The 21381-nt window shown below is 48.2% G+C and overlaps 1 protein-coding gene across 1 annotated transcript in view; it reads left to right on the top strand.

The window, feature by feature from the left end:
* ABHD17C (abhydrolase domain containing 17C, depalmitoylase) overlaps positions 1–14170 on the top strand; it is a 47227-nt gene extending 33057 nt beyond the window's left edge. Inside the window, exons 2-3 of the mRNA XM_041753138.1 lie at positions 8450–8629; positions 12716–14170. Of these exons, the coding sequence (XP_041609072.1) occupies positions 8450–8629; positions 12716–12935 (400 nt within the window). The 3' untranslated portion in view covers positions 12936–14170. The remainder of the gene's footprint in view (positions 1–8449; positions 8630–12715) is intronic.
* Positions 14171–21381: the final 7211 nt, after the last annotated feature.

Genomic DNA, 21381 nt, shown 5'->3' with positions numbered 1-21381 from the left:
ACCACAGGACGCAAGCACACAGCAGTGGATGTGGTGTCAGGAACGTGTCTGGCAAATGTCTCAGAGGCAGAAATGCCAGGACTTAGCAACTGGGAGTATATCAGGGGTGGGGGGAGAAGAGTGAAAAATTCACCCTCACTCTCAAGCCCGTGCAGTCAAGGCTCTGGGGATGGGGAGAGTGGGATCGATTTGGGGAGGGAGTACAAAGTGTCAGGTTTGAGTGGTGTTGAGTGTGAAGAGATGGGGCCCTGGGGGACAGATGCCAAGAGAAGGGGTGGGGTGGGCCGTGCCAGGGTGGGAGCTGAGCTGGGACATCCACGGATGCACTGGCGTCAGAAACCCGGACCGCCCATGTACTCGGGGCACGATTGCTGTGTGTCAGGTGTCGTGCAAGGCTCTGGCGCTGGGCGAGGGCCACATAAAGAGGAGAGGCTCCAGGAGAGGCTGGGGCCTGAGCTTTGGGTGGGGGGACCTGCAAGGTGCCGGAGACAAGGAGCAGAAGGAAGGAGGAAGAATTGATCTGGCCAGCGTGCTGGGAAGGGCGTGGTGGTCCCAGCAAACACCCGCCCTCTCCCCGATGCTCACGCGCTTCAGCCTTCACACCCTGGGAGGTAGTGATGCCTCCCCGACCTGCACCCCGCCACCTGTCCCGACTCCCAGGCAGCCCACGGCCCTTGGCCCACGCCCTTTATCAGAGTGCCCCCAGCCTTCGCCCCTTGGCTGGGTGCTGCCAGGTGTTCCTGTGAGCTCACAGGGGAGCGGGTGCCCAGTCCTCCCCGTGGGTGATTTCCTCTTCCTCCCCAAGGAGCCAAAGCCTCTGTACACCTGCCCTACAGAGACTTCGTGGGTCCTCACCCACTCGTGGCGCCCCCGCCCTGTCTGCCAGCCGTGGCCGCCGCCCGTCTGTGCCCGGGCTTGTTTGTGTTTATTTGGTTTCCTTGTCCTACCCAGCCCACACACGCAGACTCCCGAGGCCGCTGCCCGCCCAGCCCCTGGTCCCGCGTCTGCCCTCCTCTAGGACCTGCCGCGTCTGCCCACCTGCTAGGACCTGCCGCCTGGCCTGGCCACGCTGCTTGCTCCTGCACGGTCCCCACTGCGGGCTTTCTACTGTCCCCAAATCATGGGCAGTGCTGCCTGGGTTGGCCTTGCTGGTGTCTTTCCTCCTGAGCTTATCTTGAATTCGTAGTGAGAAGAAAATGTATCTGTCGGGATGGAGCCTTGGTGCAGGGGATGGGAAGAGAAGACTGCACCTGTCTTCCCCTTACCTGTCCCTACCCAAGCAGGGGCTGGGGATTGATAAAAGTAGGATGGTCAAGAGGTGAGAGGATTCTGGGGGTTGTGAGCCTGGGGACCGAGGAAAGGTGGGCCGTGGTGGGGATGGAGACACATGGAGTCAGGATTCTGGCCCTGGGAGAACTTTGAGGGCCAAGGAGGGATTTCGTGGGGCAATGGGAAAACAGAATTAGGAGAGAACGGTCAGAGATAGAGAGTTTAGTTGTGTGTGGTGCTCCTGTTTGAGATGTGGTGGCCTCTTGATGGTTCCTGGACAGCCCTAGGGGTTCTGACCATGAGTGTCGGGGTCTCCTGGCCTCATTGCAGTCTTTGTATATACGTGTAAGTGTGGGCTGTTCAGTACATCCACTGGCCGGGGTCAGTTAGGGTCAGGACCTGCCGTGGGCCCCCAGTGGTGGTCCTTAAATCACCCAGTTGAGGGATGATGGCCCCAGCATGAGGCTTTGCTTTAACACAAGCGCATCTACTCTCACCTTTGCCTTGAGACGAGTGTGCAGAAAATACCTACTTATGTATTTAAGTCAGGACCACAGATTCTATGAGGACGTCCAGGGCAAGTCTGCTAAAAATGTGTGTTGTTATGACTTGCAGATAGACACATAGTTGTCCAAAAGCAGAGAGGCCCTCTGCTCACATGGCTGTGACCTGGCCTGATCTGGAATTTCTTGCTGCTTCTCCTATGACCTCCTGTGCCCTAATCACTCATCTTACATCCTTCTCTGTGGCTTCCTGACTCTCCCGTGGGCTGTACGTGCCTTGAGACCACTAATCATTTTATATCCATCTTTCTATCCCCTAGCATTCCATGCCTAGTCCAGAGGAGGTGCTCAGAAACTATTTTTTTTTAACACATTAAGAAAAAAAAAATATTTAACATTTTCCAGGTATAGCAACAAATCTGAAAAAAAAAAAAAAAGGCAGCGAATCTGTGGATTAATTACATAATCGCCACATTCATAGGTCACCATCAGAACCTGGTTTAGATCTTTAGCTGAATTTATAACTTAACGATACACTAGTTTTCATTACGTATTTGTCTCTGTCTGCATCCTGACTTTGGATACTAGACTGGCAACGGAGGGGAATATGGTTTTTAGAATTCCACCTCATGAACAAGCCATTGAGAAGATTTTGAGGACAGAAGATGATAAATTCATGAAAGCCTGGATTGGGGACTGGACACGTAGGAGAAAGGGTGGGCTGCTGTGCTGGTCCTCCTGGCCCTGGCCCGCAGAGGTGGTACCTGCTAGAAAACTGTACTTTTAACATTGTGCCAAAAATCCCGCATGGACGTTTCTCCTGTTTGTTTCTCCCTTCCACAAAACTGTCTTGTTTTTGATCTGGGGCACCTTGGTGTCTCAGTGGTTGAGCATCTGCCTTCAGCTCAGGTCATGATCCCGGGGTCCTGGGATCGAGTCCTGCATCGGGTTCCCTGCAGGGAGCCTGCCTCTCCCTCTGCCTGTGTCTCTGCCTCTCTCTGTGTCTCTCATGAATAAATAAAATCTTAAAAAAAATAAAAGTTCACTAGATAGTTAAGATACGGAGGCAGCCCTCACAAAAACTGTTATAACTCACGGTACATGTTGTGCTAAAAATAAAGCTCATAAGGAAACATGCAGCCATTAAAATTATGTCTCATAAAGACAGTGCGGGAAGAACTCATGCTACCAGGCTCACTAAAAAGTGCTCTACAAAAACAGGTCACAATTACGTCCCCTAGAACAAAATCTATAAATGTAAAAGGGACTTGAAATCGATTCTACTACAATGGGAATGATGCTTACCTTCAGGTAGTGAGAATTTTCATTTCCTTTTTTTTTTTTTAAGGTTTTATTTATTCATGAAAGACACAGAGAGAGAAAGGCAGAGACATAGGGAGAAGCAGGCTCCAGGCAGGGAGCCTGATGTGGGACTTGATCCCAGGACCCTGGATCATGCCCTGAGCAGGGACAGGTACTCAACCGCTGAGCCATCCAGGCGTCCCTCTCTCTCTCTCTTTTTTTTTTTTTTAAAGTAATCTCTACATTCCATGTGCAGCTTGAACTCAACCCCAAAATCAAGAGTCGCACACACTACCAACGGAGCCAGCCGGGCGTCCTTTACTTCTAATTTCTAATTTCTTTTAATTATTAGGTACTGACTTGTTTAAAACAATGAATACTGGAAGCAATATTGTCAGGTCTTTCTGCAAAGGGTTGGTAAACTTCTCATCACCAGAAGGGCTTTGCAAACTCTAGAGTGCTAATCCAATGTTCATGTTTGTTAGTATTACGTTTGGGACTTTCCCACTGCTTTTTCCTGTCTTTACTAGACTGACAACAAATGAGGAGCTGGGGAAGGGTCAGGTGGGAAGGCAAGTACTTCCTTGGAGGTATCAAAGATTTTTGGTGGCACATGTAAGGGGCCTCTGTTCCCATGCTCCTCTTGGGACATGAGGACAGTGAGGTGCATCCTTCTCATGGTATCATCAGAGGTTTTGTTTTTGGTGGAAAAAAGGTACAAGATCGATAATCTCTATACCCATGGTTCCAAACTGAGAAGTATCTGAATTTCTTGGGAATTAAAAAAGTCAATTCCATTACTGAATTTTCCATAATTAGAAATTCCAGTGGACTTGTGGATTCCTCAGACTGCACATTGGTTGATACTGAGTAAAAAGGGTAGGACTGTAGGACCAGACCCTAAAGCCTCGTTTAACTCTCAGATTAAATAAGACAGAGGGGAAAACAGAGCCAGAAAACAGAATCTACTTGCAGAGCCCGTGTGAAACATGGGACATTCTAGCTTTTTTAATATATATATATATATATAAAGATTTTATTTATTTATTAATGAGAGACACAGAGGCAGGCAGAGACACACAGAGAGAGGCAGACTCCCTGTGGGGACCTGATGTAGGACTCGATCCCAGGACCTTGGGATCACGCCTTGAGCCAAAGGCAGATGCTCAACCACTGAGCCACCCAGGGGTCCCTATCTGGTGAACTTTTAAAATATGTTTTTTGGCCATAAAATAGATCAGCCAGATTGAAATGTCCCTAAATGTAAATGTTGAGCTGCGAGGATGGTAAAATGTCCAGCTTCTGGCCTCAGATGTGGCCTATACGCGGCATTCCACAAGCTCCCTCCTACCTCCTCCTCCAACCCTGTAGATGGTGTGCTTCTCTTCCCCATCCTTAACCACCCTTACCTGCATCTTTAAGGCCTCACTTCCCTGCTTTGCCTTCTGGGCTTACAACCCAATTAAATATCCCCCAACAAGAAAGCCCAATCTGGGTGGGTTGGCATTTCTGCAGATGGTGCCACAGAGGGTATGTTCTATTGTGTCCTGCCCTTTGCCTTGCCAGTGTGCACCTGAACTGTGGCGTGCCCTCTGGCCTGGCGGCACCAGGGCCTCTCTGTTTCCACCTGGCTGCTGACGCTCGTCTCCAGCCGTGTAGACACATGCCCGCACATGATCTTGCATGTGTTTCTTGGCGTGTGTGAGTGCCTCTTGTTGTGGCCTATGTGCTAGGTAATCACGTCACCAGGTCACCAGGTGCATGTTCATACATCTCCTCCACTGTGACCAAACATTTCCAAAGTGGTTATGTCCACTTCCTGCCCTGTCAGCTGAGGAGGAAAGTGTCTGTGGCTCACGTCTGCACTTGGCGCTGTCCACCTTTAAATCTTTGTTCGGATCCACATGATGGTTTTCATTCACATTTTCCTTTTTACTAACGAAGCTGACTATCCCTCCCACCCTCCCTCCCTGCCATTTTAGATTTCTTCTTTTATAAAATGCCCATTCTGTAAAATGCCACTTTTTCTCACTTTGTAGTAGTTTTCTGTGTGTTCTAGATAGGAACCCTTGGTTGGCGGTGTGATGTGGTAGGTGTCTTTCCCCTCTGGTGGCCAGTGCTTTTGTGTTTTACGTGGTGACATTTTTGGGTGAAAGCTTTGAGTTCAGAGTGCTGCGTGTGAGCAGGGATGTGAGTCTGCATGTGAAAGGTGGGATCTGCAGAGCTTGGTACCGGGTGTTGGGTGCGGGTGAAGGGGAAGCTAGGAGCCGAGCCTCTGGCGGAGCAGCTCCAGCCTCTCTGGACTGCATTCAGAGGAGATGCAGTGTGTGGGGATGGATGGATTCGGGACCCTCGGGAGGGAACGCTGCGCCACCCGCAGGCCACATCCCGCACATCTGGGCCCTTTGCTCCTGTGTTTATTCCATGTGGCCCCAAAGTCCAGGGAGTCTGGTATGGAAGATGGGATCCTGACTGCGTAGGTTTAACTGTGATGATGGAGAGCCGAGGGAGCACTGGCTCGTCACCGCAGTCCGCTCTCCTGTGTCGTCCTCACCAGCCTTCAGATTGGGTCGAGGAGGGTCAGTCAGGCTCGAGGGGGCCGTGCGGACCTGGAGGGCTCGTACTGTGTTTTACATCTTCAGTATTTATGGTCTCTAATTCTCGGCCTTCGCCTTATGTTTTTCTCCTCTTTTTCCTTGATTTGTGATTCATTTGTTTGTAACCCAAAGCAGAGGAAGGACCTCGGCTCCAAATGTGGGGTTTCTTTCTCTTTGGGTGTTTCCTGACCACCCCCACCTCCCCATCCTGTGAAGTAGCCAATGGCCCTTGTGCTTTGGGGGCCAAAGACAACTTTAGCAATCTTTTTTTTTTTAAGATTTTATTTATATATTCATAGAGACACACATACACACACACAGAGAGAGAGAGAGAAAGAGAGAGAGAGAGAGGCAGAGCCACAGGCAGAGGGAGAAGCAGGCTCCATGCAGAGAGCCTGACGTGGGACTCGATCCAGGGTCTCCAGGATCACACCCTGGGCTGCAGGCGGCGCTAAACCGCTGCGCCACTGGGGCTGCCCCAACTTTAGCAATCTGATGAAAATTGTAGAGGGAGCCTGAGCCCTGGTTAAAACCTCCTGCTAGACCAGGCCTCCCTGTCCACGATAGAAGGACCTCAAGGCGGCTGTGCCAGAGGGACCCTGGCATGGCTTCCCCTCTGTATAGAAAGCATTTTCCTGTGAGGCGGTCTGCTGAAACACTACGGGTGCTCTGCTCTGGGGTCCCTCATCATTGGGGCTCATGAAAAGGCTCTGGGACTTAGGGATTTGGGGTCCAGGGTGCTGTGGCCACCAGTTTCTTGCTTGAACCTCTCCATCAAAATCCCTTTGCTGATCATTTTATAATAACCTGCCCTTCCAGCTGCTCTTGCCCCCGGGAAGAACCCCTGAGACCTTCACCCTGAGATACTCTTCCAAAGGCACAGGTGCACAGAGTGATGCTAGGTCCTAGGGGTGGAGCTGCGCAGACACTTCCCTTTAGAAAGAGAGTGGACCCAGGTTCTAAGCACATGTTTTTCTACTTGTGTCTGCAGGAGAATAGAAAATCTTTAATTTCTTTGGTTTTTTAAAAAATGTATCATACTCTTCTGTTCTCTCTTCTATGATTTTTTTTTAAGATTTTATTTGTTTGAGAGAGAAAGAGCAAAAGAGCAGAGGGAGCAGGAGAGGGAGAAGCAGACTCCCCGTGAGCAGGGAGTCTGATGTGGGGCTCCATCCCAGGACTCTGAGATCATGACCTGAGCTGAAGGCAGAGGCTTAACCAACTGAACCACGAAGGCGCCCCACTGTATGATTCTTAATAGGCCCTTGACTATCTCCCTGCCCTTTTGGCACGCTTCTGTCCTCCATCCCCCATGCCACTGGAAGATGACTCTTCTCAGAGCACTAACTTTGTTCCCGTCAACTTGCCCTTTGGACGCCTCCCGTGTCCCACATTTTCTCCAGGACAAGCTCTAACCCGTAGCACAATCAGGCTGCTCCCGGAGGTGCCCCTGCTGGCCTGCCCAGCTCTGTCTCAGCTCCGCGGCCCTCCTGAGCTGTGCAGGGGACATTGCACCTGCTTCATACTTTCCCACGCTGCACTGTGTGCTCCGGGTGCTGCTCACACACAGCATCCTTTACATCCCCCACGTGTTCACGTCCCGCCTGCCCCTCCTGGTACAGCTCAGAGGCCAGCTGTCCAAAACACGCCCAGTGCGTACCCACCAGAAATAGCCATTCCCTCCCTGAATTCCTCCTTAAGAACCCCATTTTCCTGTGGAGCTTGAGGAAGCTGGGCTGAAATCCCGCCATCCCCTGAGCGGCTTGATCCTGCTTGTCCCTGGAGGCTGTTGGCAGGAAGCCCTTCATATTGCCCTGTGAGCTGCTACAGTAGGTGTTTATGCTAAAACGTGAAATTGTCGGATCTCTGGCTTCAGCTTTACCAGGTACTATGAGTTTCTTTGCCCGGGTGCTCGTTCTGGTCTCTATGCCCACAGCAGTGTGATGAAGCCCCGCTCCCGTGTCCTTGCTCGCCCTTGACCTTGTCTGACGTCCTAGCTTTTGCTGAATTCTTCTGTGTGGACCAGGGCCTCACCGTGAGGTCCGTCCGCTTCCTGCCCACAGGACGGGGAGAGCACACCCTTCTCTTTAAAGCTGCGACCTACAGGCCGCACTTGTCATTCTGCTCGCGTGGTGCTGGCAGGAGCTCATGTGCGCACGGCAGGCCGTGGGGACCGGGCAGTGTCACCGACCAAACACCCAGAGAGAGCCAATTGGGAGAACGCTGGCCGATGGAAAAGCTCGAAAGGGTTTAGCCCCAAGGAGAGGGTGAAGCAAATACATTTGTCTTCAAATTAACCACCTCTCAGCACCTTTTCCTGATAAATGTTAATACCTTTCATATCTTATTAAAACCTCACATGAAGGGCTCTTAATAAAAATAGTATAATTTGCCACATGTGCTTTTGCTTTTATTTCAGAAATAGTGAAATTTGTGATTATCAGAGAAACCCTAAAAGGGGAGAATAAGAAATGAGAGGACTCTGAAAATACGAAATGAGATTAATAATGCATTTATTTCACTATTCACTATTTATTCACACTATTATTTCACTAATTCCTACCCCCCAAAATGTCGTGTTCATTATTTTCAAAAAATATTGTGGAAGACAGAACCCCCCTAACATTTGTTTTTGTGAAGTTCATATTTATTTTAAGCTGAAGGGTACATTAGATGATGGCATTTTAAATCAGTAGCTGTGGGAGTTTTGTGAGTTTAAGCTATTAGGGCTTTGTCTCCCTCTGTTAGCTAACGGTGTGCACCCCCTGACTTCTCCAGGTATGGCGTAAGTCCTGAGAACATCATCCTGTATGGCCAGAGCATCGGGACCGTCCCCACGGTAGACCTGGCCTCCAGGTACGAGTGTGCTGCGGTCATCCTCCACTCGCCTCTGATGTCAGGCTTGCGCGTGGCGTTCCCAGATACCAGGAAAACATACTGCTTTGATGCTTTCCCCAGGTAAGCTCACACTTGTACAACAGGCTCCAGGGTGTCCAGTGACCTGAGTTCAGATGCCACCATCAACTGTGGGCCACTAATAATTATTTGCCAAACACAGTCACATGTCAGACCCTGTACTGGGCACCTTGGGGTTGTGGTGGTGGCTGGGACACATCCAGCAGCCAGAGACTTTGCCCTCTGGGCCTGACTTATTTGTAGAAATCTCCCGGATGATGTGTAAGGATCTTGCTCGTATTGACACCCAGGATTAATTGACTCAGCTGTAAGTGCAAGATGAAAACGAAAGTGCCCATGTATCCTAAAAAAAAAAAAAAAACCTTACCGTTCAATATTCACTCACATAGATGGGCACAGATTGTGGAATTGCAAAGAGCTAAATGCAAAATGTATGATGAGGCAATTAGTGGTCTCCACACGCACACAAAAATCGCAAGCATCCTCAATTTTAGAATCTCTTCCTCTTTCAGTGAGACAGCACAGGTGAGGGAAAGGGCGAAGAGAGCTGCTTGCAGGCTGGGAACCTTCATGCTTTGGTAACAGGCCACCATCCTTGTATCAGTGGACGGACCCCCTGGGAGCCATTGTTTCAGCCTCCTCCCCCACTCTTACCAGAAGGACTGGCCTCCTCACCTGTGGGAGCACATGGACGGGAGCCCACAGCTGGGTCCTCTCCAGCCGACTTCTGGAGGCAGCAGAGCTGCTGCTGGCTGTCCCTGCTGTTTTCTCATCCACTGATGGAAGGGAGATGGGTTATGACCATACTCTAAATGCAAACGCAGGGAACCAGTGGTTTCTTGAATACCTCTGTTTGAAAATTTTACTTGGGTTTGTTTGTTTATTTATCTATCTATCTATCTATCTATCTATTTATTATAGTCACAGAGAGAGAGAGAGAGGCAGAGACACAGGCAGAGGGAGAAGCAGGCTCCATGCACCAGGAGCCCAATGTGGAATTCGATCCCAGGTCTCTAGGATTGCTCCCTGGGCCAAAGGCAGGCGCCAAACCGCTGCGCCACCCAGGGATCCCCTTTTTTTTGTTTTTAATCTGAGTTGAGGAATATGTTTTCCATGAAAACTATCTGCCCCCTGAACTTTTCCCATCACGCATTGCTAGAGTAGTCTGGGATTGTTAAAGCAGGATTGGCCGGCTTATGTTGCTATTTGGTAAGAAAAGCCTCAGCAGAAATAAAGCCCGGTTTCAGAATTTTGATTGACCCACTCCTGGCTGTCATTCTGCTCTCGCTGGAGGGAAAAGGATGTCACTTGGTTACATAAACATCTGTCGCACAGCCTGTCCTCCTCCGACAAAAAGAAGCCTTCTGTGAACACCTTGGGTGAACCTTGGTTCCATGGTGTGGAGCAGCGTTCTGCGGCGTACGGCCGCATGAGCGAGCTGACCTGGCTGCACGCTGGTGCTGGCGTGGCTGGGCATGCTAAGTAGGCCGAATGTGCAGCTCCGATGCCGTCTTATTTGTGCTGAATTGGTAATGAGAGGCCAGTTTGTGGAAAGGGAGATGTTTTGCGTGTTTGTGGAAAGCGATGCTAGGAGTTACCGTGGCAACAAAATGAATAGATTGTTTCCTGACTCTTAAATTAGCATATACCTTAAAATACAGCCATGGCAACTAATCGCAGCTTATTAATTAACGGGAAGCCAGCAACTGATCTTTCCTGGGTTTGCGTGATCCGCCAGGCACAGCGCTACATGGTGCCCCCTGCTTCTTACCCCACATTTGGTCAAGGCGCAAAGTGCCCAATTCACAGGTTAGGACACAGAAGCTGATAGAGGTAAACAGTTTGCTGAATTAAGGCAGGTGTGTGGACAGTGCCCTGAAGGCCATCCTCCTGCCTGGTGCCTGGGATATCAACACGGCCACTTTTCAGACCACAGAAAGTTACGCTGACGTTCCTGGGTGCTTGAACCCAGCAGACATTCTCTAATGGAGCCCCTTGCTGCCTCAGAATTGTCTGTGTTCCTCGCTTTGAAGGAAGGCGTTCCCTGTTTCCTTTTAACATTACAAAAACTGGGCAGCCCGGGTGGCTCAGCAGTTTAGCGCTGCCTTCAGCCCAGGGCTTGAACCTGGAGATGCCGGACTGAGTCCCACGTCAGGCTCCATGGTGCCTGCAAGGAGCCTGCTTCTCCCTCTGCCTGTGTCTCTGCCTCTCTCTCTCTCTCTCTCTCTGTGTCTCTCATTAATAAATAAATAAAATCTTTTTAAAAAATGACAAAAAATGAAAAAGGAGCCCTGATCATTGTTTGGTTTGCAGCTTATTTTCCTTTGCCTCCTTTTCTGTTTAGAATCAGACAGGTGGGGGCATTTAGCTAGAGATGTGCCCTCTGGCTGTAGAGATTCTCCTAAATCGTGCACCAGGGAACACAGCCCCAGGCCGTTCTATCAGGAAATAGCTTTTTAATTGAATATAATTGGTCTCCCACATTCTCCAAAGAAGAGGTCTTATTAAAATTAAACAGGAGAAGAACGGGTTTCTAAAGGATTCCTCATCTGGGAAATGGCGTGCTGCCCCCTGAGCCTCACATCCTGGCAAATCCTGTGGCTAGTGAGGTTTTGCTGTCTCCCTGGGATGCCCCAAAGTGGCGGGGACAATGTGAGTTGTGACAAAGATTCTGTGACAGTCATGTACAGGTCTCTGGGATGTGCCCTTGATGCGAGAGCTCGGTCACCTGCACGAGTTCATGCCCATGGTGTTAGGACCTCCCCAGGCTTCCGGCCCTCCTGGTTACCCAGAGGTCGGCTTTTTTCCTATCTCCTGGTGTCTCCTTGGAGATTCAGAGAGGTTTTTGGCACATAAAGGGCAGAGCACCTGGCTGTCAAAAATGTTTAATGAGTGTCCGTGCTTCCTTTGAGCAGCAGGATCCCTCCAGATAGCTACAGTTCATATTCTTTGTGGCTGTGGCAGGGAGCGAAGGCAGAAAGAGAAGTCCCGGGTGGTGGCCTGTGTTCAGAGGACGGCTGGCCAGGCCCCCCTCTCCTGCTGTGTCCGTAGGTGAAGTGGCGGTCCCCTCCGTGGGAGACGCCGCCTGCACACCCTGCCAACAAGGCTTAAGTCTTGAATTCCTCTTTGGGAAATGTTTTCAGAGCCTGCAGCACATTCTTTTGAAGATCCTCAAATATTCATCCTTTGAGGGTAGATTCCATTCTTATAAACAATCCAAGATCATTCAGACTCCAAGCTAGGCATTGCACTATGTTTTCAAGCTAAGTAGTACAGTTTCTACCCAAAAAAATGAGGCATTAGCATTTATGAAATGAGGTTTGTGAGGATCGTATTAGTGGGTTCTCAAGTTATCTCGCCAAGAAGACTGAACACCCAGGCAGCCATGGATTAGGTGTTCCGCTTTCAGAAGAGACACGCAGTCAGACGTGTTAGATGTCTGGCCTGTTTATGTTTTTAGAAAAATCCTCTTGAAAATATGAATATATCAGATGTATTAGTTACTGGATTGTTGGTCTGGTGGCCTTTAGGAGTTCTGTTTTTAATAAAACACTTGAACGAACACACCATGGCCAGATGCAGTGTGGTATTTTCTACTGGATGCTGGAACAGAAAAAAAGGCATCAGTGGGGATACTAACAAAATCTGAGCAACATGTGGTGTTGACCATATGGGAGACGGGCCGAGGGTGTACAGGAGCTCTGTGATCTCTACACCTTTTCTGCAAAGCCAGAATTATTCCCAACATGAAAAGTTTATCCTTAAAAAAAAGAATCACTAGAGAGGTGCCTGGGTGGCTCAGTGGTTGAGTGTCTGCCTTCAGCTCAGGGCATGATACCTGGGTCCTGGGATCGAGTTCCACATCGGGCTCCCCAGAGGGAGCCTGCTTCTCCCTCTGCCTGTGTCTCTGCCTCTCTCTCTGCGTCTCTCATGAATAAATAAGTAAAAATCTTAAAAAAAAAAAAAAAGAAGAAGAAGAAGAAGAATCACTAGTAAAATGAGGGGAATCCCCCTGGCATTACCTTCCTTATCTGTGGATGCAGGTTCAGGCATGTCAGGTGTGCCATCTGCTACTGGTGCCTGCCACTAACAGAGCCCTCTTTCCCCCACCCCTGTTCTGTTTTGCAGCATTGACAAGATCTCGAAGGTCACCTCCCCCGTGCTGGTCATTCACGGTACCGAGGATGAGGTTATCGATTTCTCCCACGGCCTGGCCATGTACGAGCGCTGTCCCCGGGCCGTGGAACCCCTCTGGGTTGAAGGGGCCGGGCACAACGACATAGAGCTTTACGCACAATACCTAGAAAGATTAAAACAGTTCATATCGCACGAACTGCCCAACTCCTGAAGACACCTTGATTTTACCTCATTGACTGTGAATACACGAGTCGTCCGTTTTGCACAGGCTCGAACTGGAAAGCTGTCACGGCACGACCACCAGGAGGAAGCGCCCACCTCTTAGTGTCCTGATCAGAGAGCTGAGGACATCCCAGGCTTCCATACCTCGAGGTTGTTCCAATTCTCACAGCACGTGAAACCGAACAGCAGTGATACCCAGCATCCTTGCCTGAGAGCTGGATGCGGGGAGCAGTCGGTTGTCCCGTGCTGTGTAGATGATGCTCCCACCTGTTGCCCTGCTGTACCCATCGGTGATGACCCACTCACACAGGACTCAGCCCTCTCTCCATCGTCCGTGACATGCAGCTCCTTTTCAGCCACTGGATTCATGGATTCAATCCATTTGTGAAGCCGTGATCATGTAACTGGAAAACTAGGCTGGTGATAATTCCTTTGTTAAGTTTTCTTCCCATTCTGATCTTTCCCCCCACACAAATCAACGAAGGGTAACTTGCTGGAACTATCGTGAACAGCTTCATCAACTGGAAGCATATAAACATAACTGGAATATTCTTAAACAAGAGGAAACTGGGGTTTTTTTAAGTGTAAATTTATTACTAGTCCACAGAGTTTTAATATTTTGATTGTCTGGTTGGTCTAACAAAGAGCCTAGCCGACTTTCTTTCTGCAAAGTCCTCCCTGTAGGCTTTTTTTAAAGTACTGTACATATTTGCAATCACATTGTGCATAGATTCTTAATGGGTACTTTTTTTTTTGTCAGGCTACAACAATGAACTGCAGATCCCTCGTTTGTAATGTAAATGATTGGATACATTTTGTTAATATGTTTTTACTCCTATGTTTTGCTATTACAAAAATTTTATAACATTTCCAAGACAAAAAAAATTACAAGTTTATGCTTTGAAGAATTTATGTAATTAAAACTTCACTAAACTAATCTTTTTAGTTTAGGAGTTATTTGGGTTTTGACACTGGACTTGCATCGAGTAAGCATCTGAATTGTAAGATGCCTCACCATTGCTACACTGCTCGTCTTGGTTGGGGGTTTGGGTTTGGGGGTTCTCTGGTTTGATTTTAATTTTTCTTTTCAAATTTAAAAGCCTTAAATGTACTGTAAGCCTCAGATTGTTGTACAGCTGGATTGTGGTTGATTGCCAGTTTGTGTACTGTGGCTTGGATGCAGCACAGCGGTTGGTCATGGAATAAAGGATGCATGGATCAGAATGTGTGGCCTCCTGTGGTCTTTTCCTCCATCTCTCTGGCAGAGAAAGTAGCAAATAAGAAAACACTTCCTGCTGGTTTGAGAAGAAACCCTTGGGGCTTATAGACTTTTCTCCCTCTCTTAGGGTGGGTCCCCCAGGTTATGTTTGGAAGAAGCCCGGGTGTAAAACATGCAGTGGTCAAGTGCAGAAGGGACCCCAGGGGGGTGCACGGTGGTTCCTGGTACAAAACGTGTGCCTAAGGTGGTATCAGTGTGGCCTGGCTGGGAGGGAGGGCAGTGCCTACTCTTTGGGAGCACCTGAGTCAAATGTGTTCCATAGTCAGTTCTACCCTCTGACCATAGCCCAGAAAAAGAATGAGTGAGAGAGGTTTCTTTTTGACTCTGGGAGCAGCTCTTGTGAGTGTGCCAAAAGAGGAAGTGGTGGCGGAAGGGAGGGGGGAAGGGACGGGGTGTGCCCAGGCTCGCATGACTGTGTTCCCACACAGGGTGGGCTTGTCTAGTCTTGGGTCAGTACCTATATCAGGGGGTCTTGGGACTTCCTGGTCTTAGGTTGGTACCTGGGATGGGGAGCCTTGATGTGGCCTGGTTATGTCCATTTAAAGTAGCTTGTGTGTTCAGACTCCTGACTCCTTTCCCAAAAACAGGGGTGGGGAGTGGGGTGGGAGTTTTGCCACAGTTCAACATGGGGACAGCCTTCCTCTAAGGATGGCTTGTGTGGTTATCATGGGAATCCCAAGAGAGACCCCGTTCATTCACAACAGTGACGGACACAAAAGTCACTTAGCAATGAGCCTAAAAGCTCTGGTCACTTCTGTATTCTGCTGTGAGGTAGACTTGGGGTGTGGACCAACTTTCCCAATGAGGGGAGTGGGAAGACTAGCATTACTGAATAAAATGGAAAAATCTTCTTAAACAGGTGCATGAACTGGTAAGGAAGTACTCTGTGGGCCACTGGCCAGCTAAAGTGAGAACAAGGAGGGAAGAGCAGCATTGACACCAGTTTTGTCTTGGGTGGAATTGCTGGACCAGGTTCACCTGAGCATTGGTTTTCCAGTCTGTAGAGCTCAGGGGGCAGCAAACAAAACCTAGAGCATCCTCCATGGTGGGAAGACTAACTGGAAAGTGGCCCCTCTTATGGGAAAAATCATATGATCATCTCAATAGACAGCCAAAATATTTGATGGAATTCAACTTCCCATTGGTGATGAAAAACCAAACAAAACTCTGACCATGCTAGGAATAGAAGGGAACATACACAGAGGTTATCTCCCAAAACCAAGGAATTATACCGAGTGGTGAAATTATGGAAGCATCATTTCACTTTAGACAGGGTATTAGTCATGCACACTATACTCACTTCTGGTCAGAGTTACACAAAAACCCTAGCAAGTGCAGTAGGGTTACAGAGAGAAAGGCAGAGAGAAACAGAGACAGAGAGGAAAGGAAGAAAAGAAAGAGAAAAGGAAAGAAGGGAGGGAGGAAAAGGAAAAAGGTATAAGATATGGGGAAAAAAGAGATGTGTACGTTCTAGAGCCAGACTATTGTGGTGTTTACACAACTCATTAAACTTAGCAAAAACCATTAAATGTGAACCTAAAAGGGGTGGATTTTATGCAGATTATACCTTAATAAAATGGATATGCAGATTATACCTTAATAAAAATGTAAAAAAGAAATAGCAAATAAAACTATTACTCTCAGGTTATGATTGTGTAGAACACCTAAAAGTATCTACAAATTGTTAGGTGTAATAAGAACTTCTCTGGGTTGCTGGGCATAAAATCAATAGACAAAAATCAATCTTATTTCTATAAATCAGTAAAAAATGTTGAATATTCAACAAAAACAGGGAAGATACAGTTTACCATAGCATTAAAAAATATTAAATACCTGGGACTAATCTAACAGACCATGTACAGAAGACATCCTAGGGAAAATGATAAAAAGAAGACCTGATTTAATGAGAGCTATACCATGTTTATGGATATGAAGGCTCATTTGTAATTATTCCAAAATAGAGCTGTAGAGTTAATAGGATCCCAGTAAAGATCCCAACAGGATTCTTCGTGGAACCTGACATAGGGAGCCTCAAATTTATATGGAAGGACAAAGGACCAAGAATAACCAGGGCACTTGAAAATAAAAACGATGGAGAGATATGTTTTACCAGCTGGACAGAATTTCAGGTGAGAAATCTCAAGACTGAAGCCTCAGCCCCTCCTCTGGAGTCTAGAAAGCTTTCTCTGACCTCCAGCGTAGGTCAGTGCCCCTCGAGTAAGCACTGCCTCAGTATTCTGAATTTGCTGACATATCAGCATATCAGCATTGATATCATAACTGCTCCAAACCACAAATGAATACGTTTCTAGATTCAATTTAGTTAAAAATATAAGACTTTCATAGTAAAAAATATAGCATAATCTAGTGACACTGGAGGTGAATGTTACCAACCGTGTGACAGGTAATGTAAGCACATACGTGGTAATAGTCAAACGATGAGGCAGTCTGTCAAAGAGCGCAGGACCCGAAGAGACTTCACAAGGGGTATTGTCTCTAGATTCAGAAATCAAATAATCAAATGGATGCAGCAAATAAATACACATTAAATATTTTATTATTTAATGAAATGCCACATTAAATTACAAAGTTGGTATCAGTATTTATTTGAAGAGGTTGTTTGAAAAGATTATTGTCTGTAATCCCTTATGGATTTTGCCAGCTAAGTAGATTTGACTAGTAAGATGCCATTTGAAGTTGTAAATTGGTATAAGCACTTGAAATAGAATACCCATGGGTGGTAAAGGTGTGGATAAATGGGCACTTCTAAAATTTTCTTTTTATTTTACCCACCAAATTGTACAAACCAATATACTTTGGACCAAAAGTCTAGTCTAACAATTTGGCTTTGAGGAATTTATCCTTAGGAAATAATCCAGAGGATGAGATGGGTTTGTAGGGATAATCCTGGCTACTCTGTGAGAGTGGAAACCTGCCAACAATTTCAGTCTCCAGCAACAGTTACCACTATGTCCATGCAGCCTGTTCCTCTACAGGCGTCATACAGGTTGCCTCAGAGTGGTGGTATGACCTGACAACGTTGTCAAGATGCGCTGTTACATGATAAAACTGGTTCCCAAATATGTCCTGTAGTGTGGTTCCCTCTCTTCACCCTACCCCTCCATGCACTGAGGCTTGGACAAAGAGCTAAGTGTGCACCAAAATGTTTGTAGACGTATGTCTCTGCTGGAATGTATTTCAGTAGGTCTCTATAGGGGAAAGCCGGAGCCCATCCTTCAGGACACATGTGGAGTGGCTGTGGAATGGGGTCAGCATGATCTTTTTCTGCTGTCATTTGTTCTGGAACCCCATTGGGAGGCACTACCTCACTCCTGAGAATATGCTGCTTTTACTGGAGAGGACAATCCTCTGGGGTAGATCTCATCCCCTCGGGTGTAAGGCTTACAAAGCCAATAGCTGAAGTTCCTATGAATAATAGCATATCCTGTGCTGTCTGGCTCCCATGCCACCTCTTCCCTGAAGCCTTGCCCACTGGGATTTCCTCAGAGAAGACAGCCATTATTACAGGAGACTGTGCAGAGCAGACCTGCTGGGTGCAGTCCATGGCAGATGGCCCCAGGCGCAGCCCTGCCACAAGGTGGCCTGGCCTAGCCCTGTCCCTATTCCTCACCAGCCAGGGGAGAATGAATAACATGCAATTCACTCTTTTAACCAATTTTAGGTGTACAGTTCAACAGCATGAAATATATTCACACCGTGCAACTGTCACCACTGTCCATCTCCAGTACTTTGTCATCATCCCATGCTGAATCCCTGTCCCGGTAGACACTAGCTCCCTATCACCCTGCCCCAGCCCCTGGCAGCCACCTTTCCACCACCTGTCTCCATGAGTTTGCCGCAAACGCTTCACTCAAATGCAACCAAATCATGCACAAGGACCTACACGTTTATCCTTTTGCACCTAGCTCAACTTGCGTAGCATAAGGTTGATCCATGTGGTCACATCTCGTCCCTTTTTGAGGCTGAGTGATGTTCTGTTGCGTGCATATAAGCTGCACTGCGTTCGTCCCCTCACTCCTCTGCTGACGGGCCCTTGGGATGTTTTACCCTTTGGCGATAGTGAACCGGGCTGCTGTGAGCAAGGGTGTGCTGGTATCTGCTTGAGTCTTTGCTTCCAGTTCTTTAGGTAAATACCCAGAAGGGGAATTGCTGGATCACAAGGAACATGTGAAGGAAACACTATACTTGATCTGCAATTCTTACAGGAATCAGGGTCTGTGACCTCCTTGAAATTACATGGCAGGCTTTGGAAGTCTTCACTTAATAGCATTTTTCTGGGGAGAAGCTCCACAGTTTCAGCAGATTGTCCAAGGTCCCAGTGGTTCCGAAAGAATAAAAACATTGAGCTAGATAATAGCCACAGGTTCTTTTAAAGCCAGTCTTTTCTTTGGGCAGCCCCGGTGGCTCAGCAGGTGAGCGCCGCCTTCAGCCCAGGGCCTGATCCTGGAGTCCTGGGATTGAGTCCCACTCGGGCTCCCTGCATGGAGCCTGCTTCTCTCTCTGCCTCTCTCTTTCTCTCTGTCTCTCATGAGTAAATAAATAATATCTTTTTTTAAAAAGCCAGTCTTTTCAACTCCTGAGAACTGAGTGCAGATTTTGCAGAGATGAAGGATCTTGGATTGATCCTGGCGGCAGGCCCGGGGGCAGCGGGGGTCTGTTCAAGCTCCCTGCAGAGGGTGGGGGTCCTGGCAGGTGCCGGCTGGAGTGGAGAGGTCTTCCCAGGTGCAAAGCAGTGGGGCCGGCCCATGGGAAGAGCTGTGGGCACCTAGACAGCAGGACTGGTGGCGAGTTTTTGAGCCATGGTAACCGCATGACCCAGGACAGCCGTGTACCTGCGCTCAACCCGTTCTTCATCCCTAAACCGGCCGTAACACCTACCACCCAGGAGCATCTGGTGAAATTCTGCAGGTAGGAAGGCTCTGCAGGCGGTGCTGGGGGCCTGGACCCACTCATGAACGGCATGGCCAGAGCCCGGGTCTAGAACGCAACAGAAGGCACTGGTGAGCTCCAGGTTGACAGCCTCCCTGCCAGTGGCCTTGCCACACTGTTACTTAACCAGTTCTCTGCTGCTCAATGACTTACCTTTGGCTGGTCCCAGCTTGTTCAGTCCCCACAGGGTCTGGCTCCATCTGGGTGCGAGTGGAAACCCGCCCAGGGGCTTGCAGGCAGGCGCACGAGCTGCCTCCTCCCTGAACGGCCCGCGGCCTTCCCTTCTCTGGGCTTCCAGGTGCCCCTCACGTCTGTCGGGCTCACCCAGAACTTTCCGAGCCGGGACCTGCAGTGGGAGAGGCCCCGGGGGGCAGAGAGGTGGGTCTTCTCCCTGCTGTCAGCTCAGCCCTGCGGAGACGATCAGCTTGGACAACCGGCGGCAGCCACGATGCCTGGGGCGGGGTAAGTGGCATGGACGGGATCTGGATGAACTTGCGAGGAAGACGCCCTCTTAAAACATTTCAGGAATGTTCTCCCAAATGGTGGATGAAGCATATTTTTATGGTTTAAGGAGGCGGAATGAACACCCTACGTGGCCTTTCCTCCTGCAGCCTCGGAGTAACCACCATCCTGAACTTCCTGTAGTCATTCTCATGCTTTGCTTTATAGTGAGAGTGTGTGCGTGCACACATGTGTGTGCATGTGCGCACGTACTCATGTGCATGTGCATGCGTGCACGTGCATGTGTGCACATGGTGCATGTGTGTGCATGTGTGCCTGTGTGTACACACATACGTAATCTACTCTTGGAGATATTTAGGTTGTCTTCCAGGTTTTTGCTATTAAATGTATTTTTGTACTTTTTGTGATATGAGAGATTTCTGGTTGATGCTTCTTAACCTTGGTTACATGTTGGGATTACCTGAGAGGCTAATTTTTTTTAAGTGATCTTTCCTCCCAACTTGGGGCTTGAACTCATGACCCTGAGATCAAGAGTCACATTGTTCTACCAACTAAGCCAGCCAGGCACCCCAGTCTGTAGCTAATTTTTAAAATGCTGATGCCCGGGTGCTACCCCCGGAGATTCTCATCTAACTGGTCTGGGGGGGCAGGTAGCCTGGGTACTTGCACTTTTTAAAGCTCCCCGAGAGCTTCCAGTGGGCAATTAAATGCGGATTTTGACACAGTAGGTCCATGGTGGGACTCTGGATGGTGTGTTTCTGAGACGCTCACAGGTGATGCTGACCCGTGGTCCAAATACAAATCCTGCTGAGTCTGCAACACATTGTTCACCTTTGCACATGATGCCAAGTCACTTCCACAGAGCCCCCATCTCCCTCCCACTAGCCCTGCACAGAAGTCTCAGTGCTCCCACTTGACATCCTGGAACTTTGGGAATCTTTCCCTAAACAGTGGATGTGACATCATTCCTGATTGTTCAGGAGTATAGGCAACTTTTCAGAAACATGTGGACCCTTTGCAAGTTCTTTTTTTTTTTTTTTTTCCCTTTGCAAGTTCTCTGTTGGGAAATGTCTGTACATTATTCTTGCCCATCTTTCTGATAGATTTTTATCTTTTCCTCCTTTATGAGATTATTTATATATCCTGGACACTAATGCTTTATTTATTTCGTATGTTGCAAATACAGCCTCTCGGTACGGTCCTTGCCTTTTTATTCTCTTCATGACATCCGTTGTGGGAAAGATGGTCTTAATTTTAGTTGGGTAAACCTTAATGGGTTTTTTTCTTTATTACTACTTTACTAAGTAGTCTCAAAATACATAAAAACCTTTTTCCTCAAAACCACAAGAAGAAATCAATAAATACATCAATCCAATAAGCACCAAGAATCTGGATGGCCTGTGTATCATGCTCTTTACACACTGACTGTGCTCCTCGCCTGGTAAAGCATACACTCTGGTCAAGGTGGGACAACAGGCAATAATACAATAAATGTATGATGTGCCAAGTAGTACCAGGTGCAAGGGAGAAAAATTTAGCAGGGTAGTCAGCCTGCTATCCAGCCAGAAACAAAACCCCTGCCTCCAACTCTTCTGAGCCTTATCAGACCCATGAGCAGCCTTTGCATTCCTGGAAATGATAGGAAAGTTTGTTTTGTTTTTTAGTGGAGCAGTTATCTTATATTTGTTGTGTATACACAAGGCCTGTAAGCTGTTGGTCAGTTAATAAGATACAGCCTGTGCCT

Source organism: Vulpes lagopus, chromosome 4 (assembly GCF_018345385.1).
Source record: "Vulpes lagopus strain Blue_001 chromosome 4, ASM1834538v1, whole genome shotgun sequence".
Classification (NCBI taxonomy): domain Eukaryota; kingdom Metazoa; phylum Chordata; class Mammalia; order Carnivora; family Canidae; genus Vulpes; species Vulpes lagopus.
Note: the sequence above shows the minus strand (reverse complement) of the source record. Positions and strands in the feature narration are given on the sequence as shown.